The following is a 24,920-nucleotide window of genomic DNA, read 5'->3' as shown; positions in this document are numbered from 1 at the left end:
TGCCAATGGGTTGCTTAAACAAAAAAAAAACATTACCATGACGATAATAATCAATAAACATAATATAAAAAATAATAATTAAATACTTTCTGAATTAAACAGTGCAATCGTGATGTGTCACTTTCACACCAATGATGGGATCACATCACGATAAACCACACAACTAGCTAGAGGTGAATAATTATCGAAGACGAATTACGTACCGATAAGAATTAAAAAAAAAAAGAAATTGGAAATATGCGAGAGCTCCGTACGTACACGGAAGGGACGTCATATTAAGCTTTCAACTACACAAAATCAAAGGGACTGACCGGAAAAGGCGTACGGAACCCAAAAAAATGATCCAATCATTAGCGATCGGATTACTTCTAACATATTATCCAACATACAGTAAAAAAAACACAACAGGGTCGGGTAGAACTTACAAGCGAACAACGAAGACAAAAAAATATAAACATATAAACTATCAAAACGCATAACCCTATGCCTAATGAAGAAGGAATACGATTAGTTTCTTGCAAGAAGAATTTCAAAGGGCGATTGGATGACAAAAAAACTTGTGTTAACAATCTACACTACTCGTGACGGCTAGCAAAGGTTCTAAATACTTCGAATGTTAATAAGCTTCTCTTTAAATTGTTAAATAATTTATGAAGTCACAAAATACTTTTCACTAAATTACTCAGCCCCAAGAAAAATCTCGTTAAGACAAACAAAAGCGACAACAGCATCGAATTTTCTTTATATACACGCACCATATTAAAGATACTAAAGGTACTATAGTTTATCTGCTCCACTTGCACCCGTCGTCATCATATGTTGTCAAAAAAAAAACTATTTGAACCATATACCAATACTCCAAAATGTTAGTGATGTTTTTCACAAACTTCTGACGAAAATTTTAGAAGTAATTATGGTGCATTCAACTGTTTTTTTATGAAGGGAATCAAGGAACGTAATTGTACCTGCGTGGAGAATCGGCGTTCGCATCCATCGACGATGCACTTAAATGGTTTATTCCCTCCATGTGAGAGCGCGTGCCGCTCCAACCAGAGCCTCGAACAAGACGGCTTCCCTCTGACCTTGCACTGACTCCACAGGCATACGTAGTTCTCCCTTCCTGCTTGAGTTTCCACGTGAGCATTCTGGAAGATTTAGGATGTTTTTGTCAGTCTTGGAAACACCCATTTATTAAACCCATCCATTTCTTTGAGAACATAGAAATCGACGCGGTATTGACATTAATTGCGATATTAGGGTAACAGTTGACAAATACCATAAGCAGAACCAAGAGTTCATACAGTTTTGGTTAAATGTGAAACCCACGATGAAGAGGCTAGTGGCAAAATCTTTGCATCAGCTAGAGCAGTAGGAAGATATTTTTTCCCTAACTACCACTAAAACTGAACTGACGCAATTTCTTCTCTTTCCTAGCTTCGACTAGACTAATGCATCTTGATCTCACTGATAGAACTATTTGATGAACTTCAGTGTCTTCAGAATTTCTGTATTAGTTTCATAGGTGGCTTACGTAAGATTAGACCATGTCTGAATTTCGTGTTCAACTCAATTGGTTGGCAATTGATCTTCTTCGGAACGCAAAAATCCTTATATATCCTTAAATATTTTCTCTTCAATCTTTCTTCACCCTTCTTCATCATTCACATCTTCAAGGTTTCGAGTTGAACGATGATATGCACGTCTTTTCCACAAGAACATCAGAAAACCTAAAATCGGTGATGCTTGTGCACTCCACAGGGTTTTTGACTATTCTTTTGTAGGCCGATGAAATCGACTGTGGGGTGCACTTCTAGTGTTAATCAGGCATGCGTAATCGCTGGATTACTTTCAGCAATTATAGGTGATAAGGCACTCTTTAACTTTTTGGTGTCTTTGTGTTATTTTAAATTACTATGTACTTATACATATGTGTATATGTATATTGTATATAGTATTCTTTATCTTTTTAGTCCATTGTGTCTATGAATGTATTTACATTTTAATATAAAAAGTTCATATGTTTGTTTATGTCACAAAGCTATATTGATTTGGATATCTTTAAGCTTCTTTTTGTTCGAAATACATGAAAATATATGTATATGAACTCTTCGTTTATTATAGGACCTTGTTTTGTTATATCGTTATGAATGTCTCGAAGGAATCGCTTTGAGCGATGATACCGACAAGTGTATACTGATTTAAAATTGTTTAAAATGTAAATAAAAAATATTAGGGTATTCAAAACTGAAAATTTCAATGATCTATAAAGATAATTTAAAAATAGGCTTATTAGGCTATGAATAACAGGCTACAATTAATTTTGTAAATTGTCGTGCAAAAGCTACAAAGATATATACTTTCGATATTTCAATATAGGTATAATTTATTAGATTTTTATATAAAGCGTTGTTCGGTATCGGAGTCACTTGGAAGGTGAAACAAAACTATTGGCCAAAACATTAAGAGTTCCGAATAAAGCTACGTTATACTGCACGCCGAGCCAAAGACATGTAGAGCACATACAAAGAACAAGTTATACCCCACGTTTTTGTTTTTGTTTTTTTTGTTGTCCTTGTAAGCAGAAGAGCATACGACCCATCCGATGGTGAATTACCGTCGCCCGTGGACTTCAACAATGCCAGGGGCAGAGCCAAGCCGCTACCTACCACCTAGACCTCGCTTTAAGTACTACTGCCGCGGGACTGAGGCTCCAAGTACCAGTTACTTCCATTTGACTCCATACAGAAGAGGGCCGTTTGCATGGTCGATAATCCTAATAACACGGATTGTTTGTATCTTCTGGATCTACAGAGATCATTTGGTACCGTATGCTGAGGTTGTGAGTTTTCTTGGTTCGTTGGAGATCCCGTTCATCTTCTTTTTATTGAATGCTGAGTTTTCTCAGGAATTGTTGAAGATCCCGTTCATCTTCTTTTTACTGAATGCTGAGAGCCGAGTTCATCACTAACACCTGGAGCTCCGGCACTCACTCCACGGTGCGCCTCCGGAACTAATTTCTACCACGTACCATCAGGTTCTGGAATGAACTTCCCTTCTTCGTGTTTCTATAGCGCTATCATTTAACTATTTCAAGCGAGGTTTGAAAGATGCTTTAAGCTAGAAAATCGGCTTTTTGTTCCTTTCGCATTGCAGACATCTATGAGAGACGATAACCAATCAAGATCATATGGACCGGCGGCCATCGAAGGCAATATGAAATAAAGTAAAGAAATGAAAACTAAAAATTTACTCACCTGTATGTGATCTAATAAATCAGGATCGTTTTCGAATTCCTTCTTACAGTCTTCCCAAAGACAAAGCAAAACAGTGGAGGTTGTATCTGTACTGGACTTCCTTTTGTTGTTGCCGCCTGGCTTCGACAAATGACTTTTAGGCGGAAACCTCAACGTTTTCGGCTGTTTGAGTATCGGACTCTTTTGGCTTTGAATATCTACTGAACACAGACTTATGCTTAAAGATAAAGCCGAGTCCTCGTCACATTCCTTACTCGTCTGCGAGTCGCTCGGTGAGTCTATAGACTTGTCCGTACCTATACCCGACTCGGACTCGGTAGTAGAGCCACAGAAGTTGGCTTCTATCACAGTATTTTGGACGTTGGACGAAACATCCTTTAGAACAGTAATCTGTGTGAAGATAGTCTCTTCACGTCTTGCCACTTCTTCCACTTTCCTTAACTCCTCAGAATACCCTTTCCTAATTTCTTGCCTTTTATCTTCACGTTTAATACTCTTATCTATATTAAAATAACATTCATCTTTTATTTTCACTGCCGCTAATTCCTCTAATTTTTCCGACAAATTACCAACTTCTGCGAAAGGCCTCGATGATATTTTATTGGTGTCTAACGAAAATATATTGTTGTTAACAGTTTTTGAAAGCCACGGGATGTCACATTTCTTCTTTGTTTTTTCAAACAGGTCCGACTCTAGGACTGTACTACTAGGTGGATCTGTTCCTTGTATAGGATTATCGGGTGGTTTAACAGGAGCAATGGGTATACTACTCGAATGAAGTGCCTGTGTGGCATAATTTGCGATGACAGTTGGTGGATGGTTCATTATTGTACTGGAACACGAAATTTGAGAGGAAGACACAGTATTCGTGCCGGTATAGCTCCAAGTCTCTTTAACATTCATGTTTGGCACCGAAGTCATAATGAATCCTGGTTGTGGCATTAAAACAGGATGACTAAAATTAACAGCATAATTAGGTTTAGAATGTACTGGCACACTGACCGTCTGTAGACCAGGAACCGTTTTATTTAACATCGGTATAGTATTTGTGACCGACGTAGGTTTGTTCATATTGGGATATGCTGAAGTCATTGTGTTTCCAAGTTTTAATAGTGTACCGTTTACGAGAATTTGCGGTGACTGCTGATTCTGCAGATGATCCTGCCTCTGCATCGCTAGTTGAGATGCTTGTTGGAGCATAAAATTCGGCATTTTTGTCATTAAATTTGGTAGCTGAACTACGGTACCGTTTAGGTTCTGCATTAGAGGAAATACAAACTGACTGTTTAATTTAGTAGGACTTTGTACGTTTACATTAGGCCTATTGAAGGCACTTATACCACTTTGTTGACCTATAGACGGAGCAGTCAGTCCGTTCGGCGGTATCCTCAATGTTGTTAACATCATATTTTGCGGAACAGCGACAAACGATGCTAGATTATTCGTAGTAACAGATCCATTACACGGTTGTTGGATATTAAGCGGGTGGCAATTCTGCAAATTGTTGACAGGTACGTTTAAACTACCAAGGGGCCCATTCATTGTCATAGAAACTTGTCGAACACCATTTGGAATATTTGGTTTCAGTGGAATATTATTTAAATTATTAGCATTGCTTGAATCTGCCGGACTACTCTTAATGGGAGAATTTTGCGGTGAGTTTGCACATTTCTGTTTTTGTACTTGTTTTAGGTTATTCGCTTTGGACCATGTAAGATTTTTACTATTCCCAATACAGGCAGATGACTTCCGGTTACTTCTTCTTGTAACTTGTGGAGTTTTCTTAGGCGTTTCCTTCTTGTTCGGTGTGGTCTTCGATGTAACAGGATTAAGACTAAGATTATTTGAGCCACAAGTTACTCCGTTCATACTACTATCCAACCTGGTGCTGGTGGTGGAGCTAACGATCCCATTAACTTTAGGCTCGAGCTTAGAGTGCATCTGCTTCTTTTTGGTTTGAGCGGCCGAAGTTGCGGGGGCTCTTCTGATTTTTGACGGTTCACTTGATGTTGTTGCAAGTTTTCGTTTGCTTTCATTTGATGTAAGTTTAGTTATCTTTACGATCCCATTGGTGGATGGACCAACGGAATTCTTTAACTCGTTATTTTTTTGTTTCCCGTCCAACAGCCCGTTAAGAATACCTGGTAGCTTTTCTTTGCTAAATTGGTCTGATACGCTATGCCTCATTTCTACAAAACCGTTCATGGATGTTGAAACTTTTTCATTTATATGCTTAGAATTCCCAAAACTTATTAAGCCGTTGGTTTTTGATTTACATGATGGTTTCTTAGCTTCCGATTTTGTATTCAACAGTCCGTTTGCGGGATGAGCTGGGTGTTTGGATGCAACTTCGGTTTGCTTTTCTACGTCCATTAAAACTTTCGGACTAAGCGTCTGCGATAAATAAGATATATATTTTTCCAAGTCGTGCGTGACGCCGTTCTTGGGTAGGCACTTTTTCTTGGTGTCGTCGTTGGCGAGCACGCTGGCATCACGCTTGAGGCCGTTTTGAGGCTTCATTTTATGATTAAAATATTCCGTGATTCGACGATGCACGAGGGGGTTGGGTCGCCGGAGGGGCACCGGTTGTGCCGCGAGGCGTCGCGGTGGTGGTGCCGGCGGCGCCGGGTCGCTCGCCCACGGCGGCATGCGCGCGCCCGCGCCTTCTTCTGCGGTGCTACACGCCGATTCGGGACTGCGCGGCGAGCGCGGCTCTGTGATGTCGCTACCGCTGCACCCGCCACTTTCCGTCGGACTCAGCACCGCCACGCCACTGTAACAAAACGAAATAACATTTGACCTCGTTGTTCTAGTTCACTATGTCATAGACGAAGTTGAAAGGTTGACAAGTCAGCTGTTGAATTGTTTCAATCGATCGCATGCAAGTGAACTGGTGGTTAAAGAGAGACAGGACGAGCGTTCCGTCGCGGCTCACGAGTTACGCCGCAAGGTGCAATGCCCCGCGGCCCAGTGCAGTGACGCAACGAGACTGCACTGACCGAACGACCGGCCCCGTCCGCGCCGAGCACACATTATTTTCGGATGCGTGACATTCACCGCACGTAGGACCGACGCGACAGCGTTCTGCGGCGAATGAACTAACAACTTTAATCGTTGTCGGAGAGCGTTCAGATTTATTTTTATTTCGAATCGCTTTTGTAAACGTGCAAACGTTAAAGAGACCGTTGACGAATATTGATCAAACCACATATTTTGACAATACATGACTCTTCAAATAACACTGCGAAGCAGCCGTAAATTAACTATCCCGAAATTGATTTCGTGTTTGTAAGGTCTATTCGAGAGTGCTCACGCAAGAAACCTGTTTCGGAATCTTTTTGTTGAGTGAAATCTACAGGTATATATATTCCAATAATACAATTTTGACACATAAATGACGACGGAAATTGCTATGCGATTATGAGCTTTGAGGATTCGTAGAAGGGAATTTTTGTGTAGGGTGCGGAGGGTGGGGGCGGGCGGGCTTGTCTCGCGGCGACGGGGGTGGCCTCACGCCCTTTGTGAAGCCCGTACAGCTAGGGTTGCACTCTCCCCTCTTTTCTCGCACTCCACTGGAAGCTTTCTTGTTAATTGACCCAATTTTTAATACTTTTTGTTCAATCTTTTAAAGAATTCTGCAGCAAGTATCTATTGGCGGATCTAAATTCGACGTTGAAGATCATTATATTTAATCGGATTTTGTTTTCAAGCTTGATTAATTAGAGTAAGTATACAAGGAGTTCGATTACAATTTTTTTTTTTGTTTGTTGATATTCATGTTAGTTTACCTGTATAGCGAAATATGATAAAACATCTATATTATAATATATTACTACGTAAAGCAAAAACTTGGTATCCCTTTTTACGTAAATTGCGCGGACGGAGGAGTATGAAATTTTCCACACTTATAGAGAATATAGAGAAAAAGTGCACAATGCTAATTTTTTTTTTTAAAATAATGCATAAAAGATCCATTAAATCAATAAAGAAAACATTACACACACTATATACCATGTATTTGACGCACACACGCATGCATACATTGCATACTATTTATTGTCAAACTTTGTTCTTGACGTCTGTTGTCAAATTGAGAATAGATTTAATATTGTTTGCCTTTGTTAATATTTTGTATAGTGTAGTCTTGGCGAAATTTGTGATTATAGAAGTATAAAATACAATCATAATAGTGTACAAACTAACAATTCCAATTAATTATAGTCGAATTTCGACTACTGCGGGACCTCTAGTATACATTAAAAGTGTATAGTAAACAAAAATATTTCGTTTGTTATATATTTATCATCGGCTAGATGCGTTATTTTCGCAATCGTCTGAATCGAAGTATCGGGCTTCGGTTTTTTTGGCGATTGTCGAAAGCAAAAGTTGTCGATCGGCGTGGCGTCGGTCGGCGTATGTAGGTGAGGCGGTGTCGATGCAAGGTCGCGCCCGCGCCGATTCCGGTCATTCACCCGCGCTGCCTACACCTTCAATTGTAATGTCTTCGAAATACGAACACAACGTTTCAATGTCTCGACTAGACCGTCTCTCGTTGTGCATAACGAATTATTATATCGATTTCGTTCGTTCCTGAATGATTATTTAACGGTTTTAATTATTATTTTAATGCTTCGATGGGTGGACCTGGTGTTAAGTGGTTACTGGAGCCCATAGACATTTACAACGTAAATGCGCCACCCACCTGGAGACATAAGTCCTAAAGTCTCAAGTATAGTTACAACGGCTGCCCCACCCTTCAAATCGAAATGCATTACTGCTTCAAGGCAGAAATAGGCAGGGTGTTGGTACCTACAGGTGCGGACTCACAAGAGGTCTTACCTACCATAAGTAATTACGCAAATTATAATTTTGCGGGTTTTGATTTTTATTAGAATCGAAACGATACGTTCGGACCTATGTAGTGTTTATTAAAAATCAAATTGCCTTTCACTTCAATTAGACTTCAAGAAGCTTTAGGCAACAATTTTGTATGTTGGACGTGATCACGATTAAAATGTATTGATTAAAATGTATTCACATATTTCTATTATAAATTTGAAAACACTAAAAAACCTTCACATTATTTTAACAGAAATGTATTTTTTTTGGGCTAACTGAAAAAGTAATAGCTAATGGTTAGCTTTTTTGAGAAACTACACAACTCAATAATTGGATTATATTATATAATCTATATATATAAAAATGAATTGCTGTTCGTTAGTATCGCTAAAACTCGAGAACGGCTGGACCGATTTGGCTAATTTTGGTCTTGAATTATTTGTAGAAGTCCAGAGAAAGTTTAAAAGGTAGATAAATATCAAAATTCCTTTTGTTTGTTTTAAGTTTATTTTATACAAAAGTTTAGGTCTTTTATTTATTAGGCACTACGAAGTCTGCCGGGTCAGCTAGTATAATTTAAAAATGAACATTAAAATAATTTCTGCTACCCAAAAAACATACGCAGTTCTCTTTAACTTCCTTATTATGATGAGCCTACGTCCCTATTCTATTTTAATACTCCTTCAAAATTACAATCTGAAACCGACTCAACATGTACTTAGAATTTATTTTTAATCCGCCCAACCGTTCATGATCCCTGTGCGATGAAACGTCGATAAAAAGGAGAAGTTATAACAATTTTATTGATGTATATTTATGACTTTATGACGCTTTTATTACAACTGTTACTTCGTTTGCTGCGTAAATAAACTTTGGAATACATCGTCATCATCCACTCAGACACAGCCTACTAAGTTTCTCGCAGGATCTTCTCAGTGGGTCGCGATTCCGATCCGGTGGTAGATTCGGCGAAGCATTGCCCTTGCTAGGGCTAGTGTTAGCTTATTCGCCAGGCTGAGCCCCGTGAGCTCACCTACCCTTTAAGTTAAGCTGGCATAACCCTTCGAGGTTACTAGCATAGGTAGACAACAAAAATAACATAAAAGATATGTTGGCTTGTATCTCGTAATAATAGTAGTCTTGTAACTAGTAACTCTTGAATAACCATAAGGTACATTACCTATATAAATACGTATAAACAAAAAGAGGATTGTGAAGAGGAAAGGGCATTGTGCCCGGATCATACAAAAAATCCTGGATATATTCCCTTTATTTTCTTTTTTTTTTCATTTACTTCAGATTTTCCATCCGTACCTATTACATTTATTACAATTTCATATAATATAGAATTAGAGAGAACTAGAATTTCGGAATAAAATAAAAATAATAATAATAAAACAAAAAAATAAAAATGAATGTAAAAACTACCTTAACCTAAAAGGCTGGTTCTGGACTCTATATCTAATAGAGTGCTCAACATGCACACGTGTCCAGTGTTGCATTATTGGGCAGTCCAGATCCATCCATCATTAGATTTTTAAAAAAGTTCTTGTAGTTTTGCTTCTTAGACATTTGTTCGTTAAAAAAGAAAAGCAACTCTGTACATTAATTTGATATGAAATAGTAAAGTTTATTAGCAAGTTTATAGTAGTACTCGATAGATGGCGTTGTAAGTTTTCCGAAGCGCACTATGATTAAGTTACCTGAGTTAATTTAAAAATGTAAGTTCCACGAGTTTAAATCAAATTTACACAGACACAGTCGCGGGTACAACTAGCTAGCACACTTGCTTTTAATTGTATTGGCACAAATTGTGATTTGCGTAATTACGATACAATTAAGACATACACCTCAAGTCTTAAGATGGGTAGTGGCATTCACGTAGTGTTTATCTAAGGGTCTCTACGGTACCCACTTAACACCAAGTGGACAGTGAGTTTGTTGACCCGTATACACAATAAAAAAATATGCTATGTTTTCTTCAGTTTTCCCGAATCTTACACATACGATAATTAAAGATAATAATCTCGTTTTTTTTTATTGTCATATTATTTCGGACATTTCTAATACATTACAGTTTTTTTGGTCAAAGACCTTGTAATTTAGTGACAATAAAAAAAACACGTGATATCAAACCGTAAAGGTAGTATCGATTAAATCATTTGGAATTACAACTACCTTCTTTTTTCCTACCCTGTTAGCCTAAGGAGTTTTTCCACGGACCAGTAGAGGTATGTAAGCTCACGGGATTAATTTGTGAGAATTGTTGACCCCTAATAAGAGCAGTGCTTGGCTGAATCTACCACCGGATCGAAATCGCGACCCGCTGAGATGATCCGACGAGAAACTGTTTGTAACGGCACAGTATAATCCTACCAGAAACATAAATTATCCGACAACACATCCTTATTAAATTTCCATGTTTCATCAAATTTTTAACACGATTTATTAACTTGAACTGTATCCAAGGCCACGGAATCTATCAACGTAATTTTCACAAACTCCAATAGGTCAAATGAGCTTGAAAATCTTGCAGACATATCAAGGATCGATCAAATAGCAAACTTTTTATTGATTGCCTTGTATTTCTTTATATCTTTAACCATGATCAACAAATTAAAAAATAAATGGTAAGACATAAAAAAGCGAAGTATGTATATCCATTATTTAAAATTCGAATAGAACACAAAATTAAGATCGCTGATAGGAGTCACTCAAATAATGATTATTGAATACCCATTACGTATATAAACCTGTTTCATTGTGATTTTGGTTTAAAAATAAATCTATTAATATTCTTAAACATATTCAAACTAATCTACTAATCGCAATTTTCTCCGTTTTCCTAGTTTAATAAACTAAAATATCTGAAACACACCTTTCTTTACCGATTCTTAGTAAGCAAAATCTAATTTCGAATATTGTTCTTCTTTTATTATTTTTAAATATAGCAATTGGCTTCTTGCGATTGTTGCCAGTGTCAAATTTGTAAAAATCTTCAATTATATGAATTATATAAAGTTGATCAATTTGAGATTAATTGGGATGAATGGACTTTTTGAAAGAACCCTAGAAGCTACGTCCAGCGTCTTTTGTTTTTCGTTAACGGTCGGTTCGTTCGTTTGTCGTCTATTAGGGTATTAAGGTTTTTATTTTTCTTTTCCTTTTTTCCCTTTTTCCTGTCGTCTTGTTCCAGTCTAACAAAAATAGCCTTATCAAGTCTCCGTCTTAGTCTATGTCTAGTCATTGTTACTTTGTATGTCTTGTAAGAGGTTGTACGCCATGACATTAATTTTCCCACATTTCTGCACTTTCACGTATGCCAAACAGTTAATAAACCACCGTTATTACAAATTTACACCTAAAAGAGATCCTAAATTAACAAAATAAAACAATTCAGACAGTTTTGCTTCAAAAAGTTCGCGCCAAAATGTCATTAATTTAATGATGAATTAACACACAAATCATTTTTCTATAATCTGAGCTAGTTTTTTTTTAATTTAGAACGTCATAGACGCCGCGATGCGCGAACGCCCGGTTCGTATTTTTCCCGCGCTGCACCTACGTAATGAGTGGGCGTACAAAAGCGCAAATGACACGTCAAACACACATGTCGCTCCGCCCGCGGGACTCTTTCATTACGTCCCCTAAATCGAAGGGATCCAGTGTAACAACTACACGACCAAATTTTATTAAGTGCGCTCAATGTACGCCTGTATGCGAACTTCAATGGGTTTTGTTTTTTAATTAGCTTTTTTTTCTCGTTTGATGGTAATGCTTGTGAGTTGTTAGGGAGCAGTGTTATCTGTGCCGATTTATCGTACCCGAGATTCACTCGATAAAACACACCGAACAAAACACAAGACAACTTTATGTCGTCAGTTCATTCGATTCGTTGCAAAAGTAAAACCATTTCTTGAATTAATTAAATAAAAGGGCATTCCATTAAATAAAAAAAAAATGTAACAAAATTCGAAAACATCAACTATTGATAAAAAAATATTACAATTTCCACAAAATAATAATAAATTTTACCCATTTTCACTTGACTGCCTGCATGGCGACAACCTCCTACTTAAGTTGGCTAGGAATTCGAAAACCAGGTCAACAATTGGACGTTACTAGTTTAGCAATGTAAAGTAAAAACTACCACATATTTTCTCGTAACATCCGAACATTGTCGTGGATCAGATTCGATTATGACATAAGCACGACCAAAGAAATTTTAGTATTTTTTTTTACATAAATACCATCCTTAATATAAACTTTAGGTATACAGTCAGGAATCAGAACGATAAGGGAATAAAGATTTCTTTAAAAACGCCAATTAAACGTTCCAAATTCTCGTTCAGGGACGCGAAATAGAATAATTTATCGAATAAAACGTTCGAATTTCGAATGGATAATCGCGGGGTCTCGGCCGCATGGGACTTGAATCCTTGTCTCCGCTTCGCTCTCCCCAGAGTTTTTGTTGCTTCCCTGCTGTGCGCATATGCGAAAAACATGGCCGCTTCAGTATTTTGAATTTGGAATTAAAATTGGCTGACATTTCGAAAAATAAATGCGTGTTCATTTTAAAGATTTATCACCGTTATTATGTTTTTAAAAACGATTTTAATAATGTAGTCTTAGGATTTAATTTGCTGATTTGCGATTTGTAGAGTGGTATCTATATCACGGTTTCATTGGACTAGAATGCGTTTTTGCTATTATATATCAAAATATCAGCTATAAATTCAAATGACACAGAACAGTGTGTTCAAAGTATGTAAATGCATATTTAATAAGGAACAGAATTAATTGACTGTTCATACAAAAAAAAGTAACAATAAAAAACAAATATACTTTAGCGTATATTATTTACATTGTTATTTCACTTTCGTTGCCACACAACACATCGAGACAGGTTTCAATGGCACGAGATTATGTCACAGACAGACGTATATTTACGTCATTACTCGTTACCCATTCATTTATGGTCTGAAAGGAAGTCGCGTCGTGAGAATCGTGTCACCGAGGGAGGTCAGACACCCCTTACTACGGCACCCCGCCCGCCCCCTCGCGATTATTATGCTAAGTGTTGCCAGCGCGAGCGAGTTCGCGCATCTGCTATTTCTTTACGCGCTTTATATTCATAGGTTTTGTAGTCGCTCGATCGTGGTAAGGCGACAAACTCACAGTTCATTAACGTTACGTAGCAAACTATTTTTCGTGGTTGTTTTTTTATTTTTATTTATTGTAATTTCGTCCTTTTGTGTACGAAATAAGATCGTTGTTGCTTTCGAGGGAAACAAATTGGTTGACGGGCGCACCCCGCGTGACGATCCCGCCGAACGTAGTTCAATTGATTTTGTTCGTAAACCGATTTTATTTATAGCTTGCATTCGGCATTTGACACGAAAAATCTATTTTCTGCAAACAAAATAAAGAAAACATGTAAAGATTTAAGGAGTTAATAAGTTTGGAAAGTTATAAAACAAAAATAATTGATAATTTATACAATTTTTTAAATATGTTTAAAGACCATTACAACATTAACAACATTAACAACATTTAATTTTGCATTGCGGGTTAGCTTAAATCCGGTATATTCATTTATTCTAACTCAACTGACATAACAAATATTTAGCACTCACTAGTGACCTACCGTCACTTTAATTACATTACACAACGTCAGAAGCTAATGCTGTCTATGGGCTCCTATAGACTTCATCCTTACCAATGTTTCGAATACTTTATACTTTTCATGGATGCGAATGGCTATTGTTAAACGTCACCCGGTCATCGTTCTCGTCGAACCCGTCGTTTGCGACGAAGGGCTCGGCGAGTAAATTAACCCATAGACACAGCCCACTGAGTTTCTCGCCGAATCTTCTCAGTGGGTCGCGTTTCTGCGAAGCACGGCTCTTGCTAGGGTTCGTGTTAGCAACATCGTCAGGTTTGAGCCCCGTGAGCTCACATACTAGTTAAGGTTACGCCGAGACGGTCTCTTCTCTAGACCATCAGCTTAGGTAGGAAAAAAAAAGTTATACCTCTACATTTAAATATTATTTTAACCGTCGTCAATTTTTTTATTAAATAAATTTCTGTCTTGATACGTTACATGTGTTAAGGAAATAATAAAAGCGAGATTTAACCTCTTGAACGTATTATTAATATTACGGTTTAATTTTAAATGTAAATTGAATTATAACGTCTTCTACGGAATTCAGTTAGTCTTATAGTATTGAGTATAAATAGAACAGATTCATACGGAGCTTTGAATAAACTCGATTTCCTTCTCACACCGAGGAGAGCCGATAATGTCAGTTTCGTACGCTTATCAGTTTCGGAATGCAATATTTCATCGGCAACTTCAAAGCTGTCGACGGCACGTTCGTTTGATGATCTTCCCGTATAATGAGACTAAACAACAATTACATTTGCGTATGGGTGATACACATACGATCCAAAAATTATTTTTTTCCAATCACAACTTTTTTTTTATTGCATAGATTGGTGGACGAGCTCACAGCCCACCTGGTGTTAAGCGGTTACCGGAGCCCATAGACATCTATAACGTAAACGCCGCCACCCACCTTGAGATATGAGTTCTAAGGTCTCAGTATAGTTACAACGGCTACCCCACGCTTCAAACTGAAACACATTACTGCTTCACGGCAGAAATAGGCAGGGTAGTGGTACCTACCCGCGCGGACTCACAAGAGGTTCTACTTACGCGTCTCATCTGTTACCGTCGAAGTCTGTAATTTTTTTTTGCCATTCCATAAACCAATTTAATAGATTATAATTTAAGCGATAAAAGTGCAAAATCAATGTTTTTAAAGCCCAATCGAACTCATCTAGTTTGCGTGTTCCCAGTACTCATTATCATAACACAAGAGATAATGTAACGTAAAGATGACTACTACCAAGGAACATATGTTTCAAATATAATTAATCATTATTGAGTTACTATACTTGAGACCTTAGAACTTGTATCTCAAGGTGGGTGGCGCATTTACGTTGTGGATGTCTATGGGCTCCAGTAACCACTTAACATCAGGTGGGCTGTGAGCTCGTCCACCCATCTAAGCAATAAAAAAAAAAAAAAAAAAAGATAAGTTGGACCCACCCTGCTGCAGTATTCAACCACTATATCTTCCTTTTATTGCGACTACACTGAGCATCTTAGCACTCTTATAACTTAGGCCACGAGTGATTATATTGTTTAAAATCTACCTCTTCCTTTTTTTTTTAAAGAAATATTCTTGTACACATTAATTAATTGTAAAAACTGAGGCCTTAGAACTAACGTCTCGAGGTGGGCGGCAGCATTTAATTTGTAGGTGTCCATGGGCTTTGCAAACCACTTTACAATAGATGGGCCGAGAGCTCGTCGCTACCCTAACCTAAGCCAGTAAAAAAAATCGAAAACAATTCGCTAGACGAATTCATACAACCGAAATTCAATCAGCATCTGAGATTTCGAATTTAAATGCGCTGGCGTTTGGTTTCCTGTAGTCTGGGCAGGAAATAAGCGGATCCGAGGCGCGCGCTTTGTCTCCTACTCGCTACTTACGTTATATCCTGTGCTTCTCTCAAAGCTTTTTCGAGGAAATAGAATTTTATGTATCTAAGAGAATAATACAAGTCGAGAAACATGTGCCAATGAGTTTGTATATTTACTAGACTAGTGATAAAACATGCGTTAGAGTGTAATGTAATGTGTTCACGATAATAGAGGAAAAGAGGGTAGTCGAAAAAAAAAAACTTGCTGGGTACTGGTGAGCACGGGCCTAAAGACCGGATACTTTATAGTGAGCACAGACCTAAAAATTTGTTTAAAAAGTGGAATTACAAATAAATCAGAACAGAATTAAATAAAGTACTGCTCTATTAGTATTATTTGATGTCTAGTGGAAGCCTAGTTTACACTGCGAACAATTCTTACGTTTGATTTCAATAACGAAACATAAATGCCTTATATTTCCAATTTCTAATAAAGGTTTTGTTTTAATTAGCAAAAATGCCGTCAAATGTGTAAGTAGAAACTTCGAGAGATCATTTGGTCACGAATGGACAGTTCACTTCACGAATCATATGCGATTTCCTACGATTCAAACGATACCTACTTCATGTAGGTATAGGGCGCAGTTTTAAAGTAGAAATACAGAAATTAACATTCTTGTGTATTGATGTGCGCTTACTTCAACAAAGGCTAATAACAATTAAATAAATTAACATTAAACGAGAGTATTATCTAAAATAAAATAAAAATCTACAGTGGTTTTTACGGATGTTTCGTTATAACTATTGAACCATGCATCCGATTGAATTGAAACTTGGTATCCATGTAGAAAATACATGTACCTAATGAATAGGCTAATATTTATATGAGTGTTGGACTCCCTAATAATAATGACAATCTATACTAATATATAAATCTACAGGGGTTTTCACGGATGTTCCGTTATAACTACTGGACCATGCATCCGATTGACTCGAAACTTGGTATCCATGTAGAAAATACATGTACTTAAGGCATAGGCTAATATTTATAGGAGTGTTGGGAATACCTAATAATAATGACAATAAATAATAATGTTAATTTTAAATGCCCAACGAAGCGGGCGAGTACGGCTAGTTACAATATATATGTACATATTACGTATAATCTTGCTTCAGTTCCGAAAGGTAGCAACAAGTTTTGTAATTCAAATTCGAGCAGAAGTGCTGCTTCTGAGAATTTGTGCGTTCGTTCGTTCTTATCCACAATTTCCAGCGAGAAACGAGCCGACAAAAGAATAGTTTCATTATAAAGCCTAATTAATTAACGGGAAACATAACAAAAAAAAAGTAAGTCGGTAACAGCAAAAGTAGTCGTCGTGGCCTAAAGAATAAGGCGTCTAGTGCATTCGTGTTGAGCGAAGCACCGGTGTTCGAATCTCAGGCGGGTACCAATTTTTCTAATGAAATACGTACTTAACAAATGTTTACGGTGAAAGAATAGCATTGTGTAATAAAAAACAAACCCGCAAAATTATAATTTACGTAATTACTGGTGGTAGGACCTCTTGTGAGTCCACGCGGTTGGGTACCGCCACCCCGCCTATTTCTGCCGTGAAGCAGTAATGCGTTTCGGTTTGAAGGGTAGGGCAGCCGTTGTAACTATACTTGAGACCTTAGAACTTATGTCTCAAGGTGAGTGGCGCATTACCGTTGTAGATGTCTATGGGCTCCAGTAACCACTTAAGACCAGGTGGGCTGTGAGCACGTCCACCCATCTAAGCAATAAAAATAAAAATTATAAAAAATAGTAAAATAATATTATTAATACCGTCAGTAATTTAAATTCTTAATAATTTCGTAAGAACATCTTTCCGACTTCAGGAATCGATATCATTTAGCTATATATACACATACATATATCTATCTTGAAGCATTGTTTAGTCTAGCATTCTATACAGAACGGAATGTAAATGATTACGCAACATTTCAGTAACGAACCAATATACACTGTTGTGTTTATGATTTAAGTCAGCAAAGCTTTTTCTTTGGTTTTCGCAAGTCGCGTACATACATATATGTAATTAAATAGAACTATTTTACGATTTCATCTGGCGTTTAATATTTTCATTTTAAAGTTTTTATAATCACACATACGTTGAAGGACGTGTTACGCGTCGATATTTGAATATTTTGGTGACTACCGTATATTATTCTAAAATAAATATGTTTTATTATATATTTTTTTTAAGTTTTTCACGCCACTAAATCGAACAGCGATTTGTTTTTATTAGACTCCTTTTATTCATTTTTTCTGTCTAATATATCAAATACTTTATTTCTGAATATCGTATAACCCCACCTATTTTCGAGCATTGTAGCTGATGCTTAGAGGTTTATAGAAGACTCCACAAAGTATCAATGTTCGGGGTCAGAGTATGGAAAAAAACCAAAATCTGTTTGTCACCGGAAAATTTGACATTGAGAAAAAAAAAGAGTCCAATAAGCTAAACAGACCAGATCCGGATGCTATTGAAAATCAGAATTTGATAGATCATATGGAAAAAACTAATACCCTGATTGGTAAAGACTTTAAAATATTTCAAACAGGCTGTCCCGGTTATTAAGCAGAAGATACGGATATGCGATCAAGTGCCTCGACTTAGAACCACCGTCCTCCGACCCATCCACGGCAGCAGAGTTTTTCATCTATTTATTTATTAGTCACCTATTTAGTTTAGTTTAGTACTTCTTTTACTTTAATTAATTATGGCTTTGATTAATTTTTTGTTTCCTTAGTGATTTAACTTATTTTTATTAGTGTTTATCTTCAATTAGCTTTCTGATTCTATTTCTTGTTATTCTATTCTAGCATGTTAAGTTAAGATGTTAGTCCTCCCTTTTAATAAATTTATTACCTTAATTCCTAATTCGCTGGGTCCTTCTTGTTTTGAGTAAAGCAACCCCGCCTAAGTATCACAATCAGGTTTTTGCTGTGAAACAGTCACCCGTTCTAAAATGAAAGGTGTCCATTTTCAATGACTTGAAATGTACGTAAAAAGCTGTGAGTGTTCCAAGCGTGTGTGCTCGTTCTACTAATTTTAATCGATACTAATATACTATTTTTATTTGCCACTAGCTGACCCGGCAGACTTCGTAGTGCCTCAATCGATAAATAAAAGGCAATCGATAAAATAAAAAAAACTTTTGTATAAAATAAACTGAAAACAAACAAAGGAATCCGTCCGACGGGGGACACATCAAAATTGTTATTTTTATTTAATTCCGAGCATTTTCATATTCATCTACCTTTTAAACCTTCTCTGGACTTCCACAAATAATTTAAGACCAAAATTAGCCAAATCGGTCCAGCCGTTCTCGAGTTTTAGCGAGACTAACGAACAGCAATTCATTTATATATATAGATAGATAGAAGATTCTAAATGAGAAAGTTTAGATGATTGTTTCTGAAACACACAAAAAATTGCTGATTTCGCAATCCAATTCACCTAAAGGATTGTTTTCACAAAACTGTACACACCTATCGGCTCCCAAAACACAAACATTTGTTTTTATTAACACTGCTACTGATAACAATGGCTGCCACGGGCCAGTAACTGACCCAGTCCGTTATCGGTCTTACGCTATAGTTTAACGCCAACACGCTTGCATTAGTAATGTTAGCCCACTAAGTTTCTCGCCGGATTTTCTCAGTGGGTCGCGTTTCCGATCCGGTGGGGTCAGTGTTAGCAACTTCACCAGGTTTGAGCCCCGTGAGCTTACCTACTCGTCCGGTAACGCTGATTTCACCAGGTTTGAGCCCCGTGAGCTTACCTACTCGTCCGGTAACGCTGATATAGCCTCTCAAGGCTATCAGCTTAGGTAGGAAAAAAGAACGCGCCTATTGGGAAGTGGGCTGCTCGATGTGGTATTCGGAGGGCGACCCCTTTTAAAGAGCATCGCTGTGCTTTTCGTGGGGTTGATGTCGATGCGCCACTACCGGAACCACTGTCCCATGGTGGCTACTGCGATCTGGAGTCGCCGATGAAGCAGCGACATCTTCCTACACGAGTAGTAGATAGCCATGTCATCAGCGAAGAGCGCTAAATGGGTCTCCGGAGACCGGAATATATCATTGATATACAAACTAAATAATAACGGAGAGAGCGCGGAGTCTTGCAGGACTCCGGCCGTCGATGTCGGGGGCGAGAGCGAGTTCCCTCTACTCGATATCAAAACGAGCTCCGATAACCACTTAACACCAAATGGGCTATGAGCTCGTCAATCTATATATGCAATTATAAAAAAATTTGAGACAACCCTAATATTATTATTCTTCACGTCCTATCCTTTTCGCACCGACCTAAAACGCTGTAATCGAACAGAGATACGAACAAAGGTCCATAGATTACGCTTAGAGGCTATCTGCGAACGTCATTTTTAACAAACAAGGGCATTGCACCGTAATAATATACGATAACTTTACCATGTCCCCTTCAATGACAAGTTTCGTAAACAAAACATACATATATAATTTAATTAAACAACGATCGTTAATTGTAATGTAATTAATGTTGCTGAAGATTTGCGACGGTACAACGAAGTATTTTATGTGTCTAAATAGGATTTTAATAAGAAGTATTCCAGAAATACAAAACAGTGAAAAACACAGAAGAATAATAATTTAGTAGATGAGTATTTGAGTAGAGAATAATAGAAAAATATCATTTTGATATACAATAATAGCAAAATATCAAAATGATATCTTTATGTTACTTATGACGAGGCTTGCAGCTGAAAGTAAGTATTGTACTTTTTGACGAAGCATGTTGCTGATAACTCTGTTTCTATAATCTGACGAAGCATGTTGCGGATACTAAACAGGTACTTTTAGGTTAGGAATATTGTGTTCTTTATTTTAATAATAAATTTATGAATTTTGCTATTATTCTATACTCAAATACTCTTTATTTGAAATATTTGAACTTTATTATGTAACTATACTGAGACCTTAGAACTTATATCTCAAGATGGGTGGCGCATTTACGTTGTAGATGTCTATGGGCTCCAGTAACCACTTAACACCAGATGGGCTGTGAGCTCGTCCATACATCTAAGCAATAAAAAAAAACATTGCTGCTGGTAGGTATGTATTATACTTTTTCTAAAACATAAACTAAAGTATTTCATCACATATACATATATTATTATAAAAATTGTTTTTTTTATTACTTATTATCTATTATAAGTAAGTAGTATACATTTATATATTAGTATATATTTATCATTTTATTTATTTATGTATTTCATTATTAGCGAAACAAATGAATTGTTCAATTTCAATAATTTTATAATTGTAATGTCTATGGGCTCCAGTAACCACTTAATATCAGGTGGGCTGTGAGCTCGTCCACGCATCTAAGCAATAAAAAAAAATAAAAAAAATATTCCAACATAGGTTATCAATAAACCTTATATTAAAATAATAATTGCGTAGGTATTTATTTACGTTTGAATTATTGAATTCAGAAACAACATTACATCTTGCAATCCGCAAACTTCGTTCAAGGTAATGCACACCTATATGCTAGTAATTTATGTTTTAGTATTTTCTTTGTTTGTATGTATGCCAAGCGCTTGCATGTTATTCAATGACGCATCATAATAATTGCAGTTGCTGGCTGCACTGTGAAAGGATAAATAAACCCCTACTAACTGTTCGAGAATTGCGAGTTAAACTCGAATGCTGCTCGAACTTAAAAACTATCTCCAATTTTTTTTTGTGTCCTTTGTGGGCACTACATGCAAGCACGAGGAGGGCGGCCATCAGAGAAGATTGGCAACGTGTTTTGAAGCTTACCATCAACACCTCAAGTGATGACCACGACCAGTCCTTCAAGAGTGCTACGGACAAAGAAGAAGAAGAAGGCAGAAGAAAACACGGTCCTCTTGATGATAAATAAGAACAGTAGCTTATGGACGTCAGCAATGCTAGGGGCATAACCAAACCGCTATTTAGAATTGCAATAGAAAATCAACTTCTTACACCACTTAGTCCCACTTAGTGAATGGAGGTATATTATAATGAATTCAGCAATTTCTAATAAATCAAAGTGCTGAGTACTGAGAACTCTACATATTTTTAGGTAACGTCTGATATGGACTAGGATATTTTATAATCTATATAGAATATATACAAAAAAAAAGAAGCTATTAAGTCAAAGAATGAGCAAAAATTTTTAGCAATTAATTTTTAAAATTTTAACACTGTCATTTTTTTCTATTCTGTTTGAATTTAGTATAATAACATTCATTATTATTTATTATACAAATATAGACACGTCTAGTTTAAAGTACTTCTGTAATTCAATTTCACAGACACCCTGGGTGACGCTAATTAGAATTTTTTTTTTATTATTCCTACCTAAGCTGAGAGCCTTGAGAGGCTATTTCAGCGTAACCCTAACTTTAGTAGGTGAGCTCACGGGGCTCAAACCTGATGACGTTGCTAACACGAACCCTAGCAAGAGCCGTGCTTCGCAGAATCTACCACCGGATCGGAAACGCGACCCACTGAGAAGATCCGGCGAGAAACTCAGTGGGCTGTGTCTGAGAGTTAATTTACTCGTCGAGCCCTTCGTCGCAAGCGACGGGTTCGACGAGAACAGTGACCGGTGCTTGAAGTACCTAAAAGCACCGATAAAGAGTAGCTGTTTAAATAGAATTATAACAACTAGAAATATGTCCAGGTAAAGACGAATTTCAATGAACAAAGTTTAACGTTAGATTATAACGTAATTTGAAACTTTTCAGAGGTACTAGAGGCATGCTAGTACAATTGTGATTGTTATGGAAATTAATTTAAATTATGTTTTAATTCGCGTGGGAAACGTCAATGTTCCGGGAGCAATTTAAGCTTTTTGTATACGATTTCCGGAATAGGACTATGAATTGGAATCATTTTTCTAAACGGATACAATTTTGGTAATTTTAATTTTAAATTCATGAATATTGGATGTTCTAGTTTTTTTACAATAAAGAAGGAAGAAGAAAGTATAATCTTATAATTTGCCTTTAAGCGTCATTTATATACGTATATCACAATGTTTATACAGTGTTAGAAATGTTTGTAATAAATTATGTTTCTTACTCTCTTATATCTCCGTTAACTTTTTGAACGACTACAAAACCTTTACAAAGTTATTTTTGCTTCGAAAAACAATAGACAAGCTATATTGACAACGAAGCACAATATGTTTTGGCTTAAAGACCTGCAGTCAAATGGTCTAGACAGTTTTGTGGGACAACTTTCACAATTAGTCGCTATGTAATTTAGTGATTACAAAAAAAAAAAAAAAAACTACGCACTGAATCGAGATGATATAAAAAATTTAAAAGGACGGATTCGTTCTTCTAAAGGGCTATTTGTGTCGCAACTGAAATGCCAAAGTCTTGTCCAAAAGATTACGCATACATACAACGCTGTTAGTTCTCGTATAGATGAGAATTGAAAACCATTAACATACAAATACCAATGATAAACTTCTATTGGTTACTTCTGGAGAAATATTTAAGTGACGAATGGAATACTGAATAAGAAAGTGGAAACACTAAGTATAAAAAGAACAAGTGACCGCAGAAAATGTTAATTGCAGAACGTTATCTTATACGTTAACTTTCATTGAGACGCTTTTTTTTTTACTTAAAAATACTGGTCGACCCGTGCGAGTTTCATAATTATTGTCGATTTTGCTACAAAAAAGTATTGAAATTACACTGCGCTCCGAAATGGTGAATCAAACACGTGTCCAATAAAGTAATCTATTAAAATTAAGTTATATTTTTCTTTCACTTAATTTCATACGCCACCTTTAATATTACAAATGATATTAAAACGGATTTGGTACAATACATAATTTACTAAAAGTTAATTTCAAATCGTATAGCAATGGTATGGGTAGCGTCAATGTAACTATGTTCCGCACTGCAAGTGCAGCGGCCTTGCTGATCTCTATAATATTACAATCACCTTCAATGCCATGTGTACTATTATAGTAATCACGGTTTATTATTGCAAGTTATTTAATCCTGTGCAGAAATAAATCGAATTGGCTAGCAACAGTTACAAGAACTTAATTTAAGTATTTGGAGATATGCGTTGGCTGTATCTTTTGTGTTTTCTCATTTGCTTTCCTCAGCCAAATTAAGCCATCTAACAATTAGACGGGATACAGAAATGTTATCTATGAATCCGACAATTTGTAGGTCAATCTCCCCTAGGGCGCCTTTCTCGGTGACGATTGCATTTGCATGAGGCCGGATTCCGAAAGATAATCGATTTAAATAATTTTGTCATTGAGCTACTATTTTTAGTACACCCAAATAGAGATAGTTAATAACTGATTCTTATAATTTTTAATCGTCTCAAGAAGTTTCAAAAGCGATTTGAAGAATTCGGACATTATTCACAATCGGTTTCTCATGAAAATTTGCGAAAACAATACTGTACGGGCATTGACTTTTCAAGACTAATTTCGTTAAGCCTTTTAAGTGTTCGAATTAAAATGAAAATAATTTTCTTAGAAAGCGTGTAAAAATACGAAGTAAAAAGGGATGTTATTTGCAGATAAAGGGGAAACGAATGGGATTATGAGAGAGAGAAATCGAAGAAGTATCTAATGATGATAAAAAGAAGGCGGCGGAAATTTCATTATAAAATTCAAAGGGAAAATGTTTCTGGAAACACTTCGATGGCTGCTGATTTGATGTTAAAAATAAATTTACGGAATCATCTCAAGTATTCCTCCGAGTTGTCAGTCTCTCTAAAAACCCACAAGTCTCTATTGATCCGATTACAAAGTTCACGTTTAATTTGCATAATCTCGTATCGATGAATTTCGTTATATACTAAAACTATAGAAATACATTTTAGTAAGCGGCAATACTGTATGCTGCATAACACGAAATGCATCTAAGCTGTCTCTTTTTGTTAATTAGTTAAATAGTGGGGTACACGTGAAAGCGAACATCCAGCCGCGTTAATGGTCACGTCGTGACAATAACAATCCATTAATTATGCGCCGGAACTTGGCTTCCTCCGCGCTTTTGGGACGACACCACGTTGCCGTATTAAAAGCACGGTCTTTCATTACCTTCTAATAAATATAGCTTTTTTGGAACAAAAATTTAAATTTAAATTCTTGTGTTTTATTTTTGTTTGTTTTTACAACCGTTTCATTTTGTCACAGATGTTTTTGTTATTTCAACAAACTTAGCTATAGGCCGATCCTGAATAAAATTCTTTAAATTTGTCGATACGTTTATTGGCTCATTTGTTTT

The 24,920-nt window shown here is 36.6% G+C and overlaps 1 protein-coding gene across 5 annotated transcripts in view; it reads right to left on the bottom strand.

The window, feature by feature from the left end:
- Positions 1-24,920, bottom strand: part of jing (AE binding protein 2 jing) — a 220,575-nt gene that overhangs the window by 10,990 nt on the left and 184,665 nt on the right. For all 5 annotated transcript variants that reach the window (XM_089732483.1, XM_089732482.1, XM_089732484.1 and 2 more), the window contains exons 2-3: positions 3,255-6,027; positions 966-1,145 (exon numbers count right to left, since the gene is read on the bottom strand). In XM_089732483.1, coding sequence (XP_089588609.1) covers positions 966-1,145; positions 3,255-6,027 — 2,953 coding nt within the window. The remainder of the gene's footprint in view (positions 1-965; positions 1,146-3,254; positions 6,028-24,920) is intronic.

This window comes from Bombyx mandarina, chromosome 13, assembly GCF_030267445.1.
Source record: "Bombyx mandarina strain Sakado chromosome 13, ASM3026744v2".
Lineage (NCBI taxonomy): Eukaryota > Metazoa > Arthropoda > Insecta > Lepidoptera > Bombycidae > Bombyx > Bombyx mandarina.
This window is presented reverse-complemented; position numbering and strand designations above follow the sequence as displayed.